This window comes from Orbicella franksi, chromosome 14 (genome assembly GCF_964199315.1).
Source record: "Orbicella franksi chromosome 14, jaOrbFran1.1, whole genome shotgun sequence".
In the NCBI taxonomy this organism is placed as follows: Eukaryota; Metazoa; Cnidaria; class Anthozoa; order Scleractinia; family Merulinidae; genus Orbicella; species Orbicella franksi.
Window position 1 is genome coordinate 9620436 of NC_138158.1, and position 7606 is coordinate 9628041.

General features: G+C 42.3%; 1 protein-coding gene across 1 annotated transcript; it reads right to left on the reverse strand.

Annotated features, from left to right (window-relative positions):
* Window positions 1-3185: 3185 nt before the first annotated feature.
* LOC145468751 (uncharacterized) lies at window positions 3186-7372 on the reverse strand. Its single transcript, XM_081452450.1, has 4 exons — window positions 6748-7372; window positions 5322-6152; window positions 4620-4842; window positions 3186-3875 (listed from the first exon to the last, which is right to left on the reverse strand). The coding sequence occupies exons 1-4, from the start codon at window positions 7305-7307 to the stop codon at window positions 3465-3467; spliced, it is 2025 nt and encodes a 674-aa protein (XP_081308576.1). The 5' UTR covers window positions 7308-7372; the 3' UTR covers window positions 3186-3464.
* Window positions 7373-7606: the final 234 nt, after the last annotated feature.

The following is a 7606-nucleotide window of genomic DNA, read 5'->3' on the forward strand; positions in this document are numbered from 1 at the left end:
CGTCACGCTATTACCTTTAGGGCAAGAGAGAATTCTTCGTTTGCGCATGAAATCGTCATTTTCTAAAATTTAAAACTAAAGAGCCACCAAAGTTTTGATCCTCATCAGGCATAAGAGGGGTTAAATTTATATCTATTGACAACTTTTCAGCTCAATAGCTTGCTTTGTCTGAAAACAAACACATTTTAAATTTCAGACGGTTATGGCGGTGCGTGACCTATAAAGCCATGAACGCGTTTGTCGAAAAATATATACTTATCTCGTGATTTTTAGCCTTTTCAGACGTTGAAGTATTGGGAAAGCGCTTATTTGAATGTCTGCTTGATTAGCTCAGATAATCAGTCGTGTAGATAGCCAAAGTAAGTTCCAGATGTTTACACTATTTTCCGAGGTACACCAATATGGCAGCTCCATACACAGGCGACCCAAGCTCTTAATGTTATTCTTTTTTTTTTCCTTTTTATGCGAACGTTCTGGCTAACGTGACATATGGCATGTACTATTACATAACGACCGAATTTGACCACGCGAAACATGACTCCCGCCTTGCAGCATATGGAGGTGTTGTGTTACAACGGTTTGAATTTATAAAGGTTTGTATGGGAATGCAACGGCTTTGCTTGAAAAGCCAATTATTCTTATATTTTGTGAATAAAATCTACTTACCCTGTTGCTGTGTTGTATTCTTTGTTGTTTGCCAGCTCCTCGGGCTGATCTAACGCGATTTCGGCGAGTTATTGTTCTGTGATCGGCCCGAGGAGCTGGCAAACAGCAAAGAATACAACACAGCAACAGGGTAAGTAGATTTTATTCACAAAATATAAGAATAATTGGCTTTTCAAGCAAAGCCGTTGCATTCCCATACAAACCTTTATAAATTCAAACCGTTGTAACACAACACCTCCATATGCTGCAAGGCGGGAGTCATGTTTCGCGTGGTCAAATTCGGTCGTTATGTAATAGTACATGCCATATGTCACGTTAGCCTGAACGTTCGCATAAAAAGGAAAAAAAAAAAAAGGATAACATTGAGAGCTTGGGCCGCCTGTGCTCCATACCGGGCTCTGTAAATTTGTGCAAAGTATTTCGACGAATATCTGAAGTTTGCGAAAACGTATAGACCTAAAACTCGGAGAAGTGTCTTCTTTATCAACCTCCTATAGCATCTCAATTTCTTGACTTTATCCACTGAATGGTTTTCGAATTATTTTTTTATAGCGTGACAGTGCAACCCAAGGTTAAGAATAGGAATGACGGACCATTGGAAAAGTGAATGGGGGGGGGGGGGGGATAATACAAAAACAAAAACAAAAAATACAAGGAGGGGTGAGTCAAAAAGAGGCGTCCAAAGAAGAAGTGTAGAAAAAAAAATTCCTGCAGAGTAAATTGCGCTGTCGGGCTTACAAAGTGTAAAAATTATGACTGCAATTTTACATTTGTTTTGTTTACAGAGAAAGCCACATCAGCCTTAGCTGCATTAGCCCGCGTAGCAAGCGTTTCCGTGGGGTTTGGTAGCAAAGAAAGACCGAGGAACGGGATTTTCGGTGTTTTGTCTGCGCGGAAAATGGGGCGAGAACCAAAAAAAAGAAGGAGGGGGTGGGAGAGGGGAAGGAAGGAAACGCTTGCAGACAAACCCCTGGATTTTGAAAACCTCCGTTCGCCAGCGAACGGAGCTCGTGATTGGCTGGGCTAGTCCAATATTATTGACATGTGTCGATCAAAGGTATTTTAATACCTTTGAGTGCCAGACAAAAGGGGAAGACGCGTTCGAAGCTTGGTTACAAAACGCTTTAACTTTTCTCGCTGAACGAGGATTTAGTCGTCAGCTTCAACAGTACGGTAGAAATCCTGTAATGCAATGCCGACGCTTTGGTTTTTCGAAGCCTGCACATTATTGCAGAAGCAGGCGCGACACAATTTGCAGCTGTTCCTTTAATTTTAATATCACTTTCTTGAATGCCACATGCGCCGACATGATAATAAACCACGGGACAGAAGATTAGCACTACTGCGTGGGAAAACTTAGTGATTTCGTCTGGCTTGTTACAAGGCAACATGTTGTCGTAGGTACTGCGACATTTCATTAGAAGCATTTTGTTGACAGCATTTAGAACCTAGCATTTAGCTGCGGCATGCCAGTTTTTGTCACATATTTGCCTTACCAAAAATTTAGTCGTCTCGTCGCGGGGAATTCTTACTAGGACATTTTATAAACAACTTTGACTTGGAGGTCTCCTAGGGGAAGATTATCTTTATTCAGTTACTGGTCAAGAATATGGTTATTTCGCCTCTCAGATGTATGAAGCCTCTCCAGCTCAAATTCCAAAGTTTGCCGAAAAGACTTTCCGTTGTTTGTTTTTGTTGCAGCGATAACAATCGAACCGATTTGCGGATCTGGCGTTTCCAGCAAACGCTTCTTTACTGGAATTGCCTTTGTGAGAGTTGACTTGCTAATTTTACTTTGTATCGATTCCTGGACGAATGAATACAGTGATCCAAGATTTCGAATCATGCGAGCACAAGGATTACTAACGCGACTGGTATACTTCTCACAGGTTAACTTTCAGCCAGATTTGTGCTAAAACTTAACCCTTGCAGTCCTTCCTTTTAGACGGATTGAGTAGCTTGATTAAAAATTACCAAATTTAATCCATCGAGATTTCTCCGTTCCCATCGTGCGTTCGTTGTTTCAGACATATTTTGACAAGTAAAGTTTATTTTGGTTCAAAGTTCACTTCTGCTACGGAAGGCCGAAGATTTTATTGGTAAATTTATGACAGCCGATGACAGCACGAAATCTCAGTGTGCGCGCTCAGGCATGAAAGGCCAAGTGGGCGGTTTTCAAAATCCAGGGGTTTGTCTGCAAGCGTTTCCTTCCTTCCTTCCCCTCCCCATCCCCCCTCTTTTACTCGCTCCATTTTTCGCGCTGTAATATTCTTTGCTCCCCAACACCACAGAAACGCTTGCAACGCAGGCTATAGCTGCATGGTTTTCATGCAGGTCCTCTATCTCATCATTCGAATTAGGATTTGGAGATGTTTTTGTTTTCTTCTTTTTTTTTTTTTGCGGAGGGAGGAAAACCGAAAAACGTAAACCCGGAGAAAAACCCTGGGAACGAGGTGAGAACCGACAATAAACTCGACACACATATGACCGGGCCGGCATCATACGCCGGCCACATTGGTGGGAGGTGAACGCTCAAGCCGCGCCTTCAGAATTTCTTCTGGTTATTGTTCATGCGCATCAATATTAACCAGTCTACATAAAACCTTATCTTACCGCTCAATGTGTGCTGACCATTTGTCACTACTATTCAAATAAATACATCAAAGGAAAATTTGGAAATGCATATATATGTTATCTATAAATCAGAAAAGAATTCAGGGAGGAACATTTAGAATTACATTTGGAAACGATCAGTACATTCAGCTCGTTGACCCGCGGGACTCACTGACGCTCGGGACTTACTGATGCAAGATACGGCCTCCATCAACTGCAATGATTTGCCCAGTGACGTACTCAGCAGATGTACTCAGAAATAACACAACATCAGCAACATTTTCAGGCTCTCCTTTCCGACCAAACGGCACCTTACTGATACTTTCTTCTTGTTTTTTCTTGTTCTCTTTCATTCGCGCTTCTCTTTCCTCCACTGACAATCCATCCCATGATTCCTCAGGCCACAGGATGCACCCAGGAGCGACACCGTTCACGCGCACATCTGGCGCGAACTCTTTAGCCAATGAGAAGGTACACATGTGAAGGCCAGCCTTGGAGATGGAATGCACTGAGTAATTGATCTTTGGTCTCACACCATGGATATCACACAGGTTTATAATTGTTCCTTTGGACGCTTTTAAGAAGGGAAACGCCGCCTGCAAAGTTAATTTTTCAGTAACTTTGGAGTATATCAAGACATCTTAAGCCTAACTATACGTAAATATAGAAATACGTAAATATTGCAAGTTTCAAGTTATTGTAGATAACAAACATTATGCAAATATTATAAATAGCTTTATAAAATAACAGAGATAATACGCGCGCTCTCATTGGTCGATTGGTGTGTTTTGATGAGAGTATGCAAACACGGTTGTGACGTTTAAAATTCACGCGTATTCTTGAAAATTATTTTATAAAAGCAATAGAGCATATTTTCTGTGTGTGCATAGCCTCATCTAAACACTTTGAGAGAATTCTCGAAAGTAATGCAAACCCGAGACGCAGTCGAGGGTCTGCATAACTGTCTCGAGTTCTCCGAACCCCTCTTATGTGTAGATGAAGCTATGTTAACAAGGAAAAAGTGCTCTATCACTTAAATAATGCATGAAGTAATATTGTGGCGCAAGTATTTACATGTGCTATAATTCGCCGCAAACGTAGGCTGCTTTCTGTGGCAATCGAGGATGATCAAAAGATGGTCAATCTACCTAAAGGTTAAGAGAAAAAATAAGAAAGAAATGCGATCTTTTGATTGTAGGCCCTGCACCTTCCACTCAGGTTTTTTTTCGGTCGGCTTGAAAGTATACAGGCTACAACTTGCAAGCTTTTGTAATGGGTATGCCATATCAGTATATATTAAGTAACTGATGCAGAAGATCCTGACTGAATGTCAGTCTTACTTGTGAAAGGAAGAATGGCGAGGTTAGATTAGCTCGGATCAAGTCTTCCCACTCTTTCTCCTTAATAGAGCCAATTAGAGTAGCGTAGAACTGAGAAGCGTTGTTAATTAAGACATCAAGTCTCCCCCAGACTGCCACGGCCTCACTGATGATTCGTTGGGCGGTGTTGCTTACATCGCATGTCAAGTCTCCTTGAACCAACGAGACTGAGTTGCTTCGAACGCTGAAATTTGAATAAATCAAAGAAACCGCTCAAGTTCAGAGGTTTTAAAAAGCGATTTTGCCGTCTCAATATTACTATTTGACTTTCGCGACCTTATAAAAGAAAATAGCTTGTAGAGATTAAACTATTTCATTTTTCCAGTTATTTATGGTCCTGGGAGGAGGGTACATCGACACAAAGTTTCCCCTACCATCGTCGAAGCTTGTAATGACTTATCCTTAGTAAGCAGTTAGAGGTATTCTATTCCTCATTACACTGAATGGTAGCTGGTCTAAAGCAGGGTTACCCCGAGCATTAAATTATATATTTGGATAGAGAGAGGCACTGTAAGCAAGAGTAAAACGTTTTTCCCACGAACAAAACACAACGACCCCAGCAAGGTCTTCTGCCTGGAGCGGAGGAACCGCAGTCCAGCGCCCTGACAAATAAACCACCCATAGCTCACGATAGCCTACATAAGCATGATAAGCACAATTTACCTGTTAAGTTCTCTCAAAAGATTATTCGCCTCATCTTGAGACTTGTTGTAGTGAATGACAACTCTGTATCCTGATGCATGCAATTTTCTGGCGATACAAGCACCAAGTCTTTTAGCAGCGCCTGTTACCAGTGCCACCGGTGGTACCCTAACAGACAGATGTTCATTTGACAAAGGGTTTTTACCACGTCTTGAGTTATCACTTAATTGATGACCTGCATCGCTGATGAAGAGATCTGGAGAGGTTGAGAAACCATTACCTAGGCACACGTCAGAGAATGAATTTGTCAATCCTGATAGGTTATCCCCATTGTGCCCAGATGCATCCGATTCCGAAGGGTCTCTTCCCAGGGATATTCCAGTGAAGAGGAGGCTACCGTTACACATCGATGTAGAAATCTCGGCGTTGCCGTCTTTTAGCAGAAGATTGACGTTTGTTTGCGTCAAGTAGCTGGGTTTTCCCCCGGAAGCATTCTTCCCGGTATTGTAAACTATTCCCAAATAGTCCTCTTCTTGAACAGTGGGGAACAACGATGTGAAATCTTCTTGGCCACTGATGTCCTTTGCCATCGTCTCAAGTGACTTTTTTGTTTGTGGATGAACAAAGTCGGGAGTGACGTCAGCCAAGGAAATGATCACGTGGGGTTCTTTGAGCGTTTCAGGATGAGGTACAAACCTTTGTTTACCATGCGTTGCAAAATCCAACGCATATTCGGTGACGCCGTTTCCATAAAAGGAAAGATCCAAGTCGATTACAATTGTACTTGAAGGAATGCCGGTTGTACGTACCCGTCCCAACTGGCTTTCAATATCAAATAAAACGCGTTTTAATCTGAAGGAAAGAATCACTGGAGTTAGCATATGTAGACCTGATGGTTCCCTGCAAGCGCGTCTCATAGAAGGAATAGGGAACTGGTCTTTGAGCATAGTAAAACCAAATGCAAAGTAACCCTGGCCGAAAGGACGAAGAACTGAGACCGTCTAAACGTCAGAAAGCGCGGAAAAACATGTGCGAGCAAGTGACGACAAGTTTTGCTTTTATTCCCGATTGGATGACAAAGTGGCAAAAGTTTTTTGAGCCAATCGTTTAGCGAAGTACAATGTGAATTGCTTTCGACCAAATCGCCATAAAAGGAAGTGGTCTTGTCATTTTCATGTAGTGCCTAATAAATGAAATGATACAGTTATAAGGTGCGTCTCTTTGAAATATTTTAATTTAAGGCTCCTTAAAATAAGTAAATGACAGATTTTCCTACCCTTTCATATACTTAAACTAGTGAAATCCTGAAGCCTGAAAAAGGTACCCCTCTCGGGCGGAGCTTCACTGTATAAGCCATTATATGGGGAGTACCTTGGGCCCGGACACAAGTAAATAAAATTAAAACGTCTTGCTCTGAAACATTGTGCGAAATTACATTCCTACTTACCCAGCAATATCAAGCTTAGTCTTGACAAAGACAGCCATGTTGACGAAGTCATCAGCCCTATCTCCAACCATAACAGGCTTGGTCCAAAAAGCTTTCGACATCTTAATAATATTGACCTTCTGTTTTAACAAACTTATGGCCTGTGACAAACTATGCAGAGGATCCTTGTTGGAACCGAGTAATATATGGGCCTCGTGCCAGTCAAAATCTTCCCAGCATCGTTCAATGGTCACAGATGAGCCCTTAGCAAAGCGCAAGGCGTTTGGTTTTGCGATGATCACTTTAACCGAAGATACACCACGCCGCACCACGCAGATACGCGCTACATCAGTCGCGACTGCTTCAATTAGGTTGTATTTCTTGTTTTCGACGTGGAAGAGAACTTCTTTTGTAATGGTCTTGTTGTTTATGGTATCTTCGACGCGATCTGTCTCGCCAGCTGTCTTGATGGATGTTCTCAGTCGCATGGTGATGTAAAGCTCTTGGAGTTTTCCAAGCTCGTGTGGACTGATACCCACTTCTGTGCGGACACACAGATCAGTTATCTCCACTTCATCCATTTTAGTTAATGATCCTGCGCAATAAAATTTCGATCAGTTTTATTTGATAGGGTAAAGCCTGCATATGGGCCAAGTGGTCCATCAGGCCGGAGCTTATCCCAGTTTCCGTAGCATGAAGCGACTAGGAGGATTTCTAATTCCCCCTCCCTCCTCCGGGATTGAATGCTAGTCCATCGCAGGGTTACTCCCAGAATTAAATTCGTCGGTACCCATTTATACACCTGGGTGTCGAGAGGCACTGTGAGAGTAAAGTGTCTTGCCCTAAGAACACAACACAATGTCCCCGGCCAGGGCTCGAA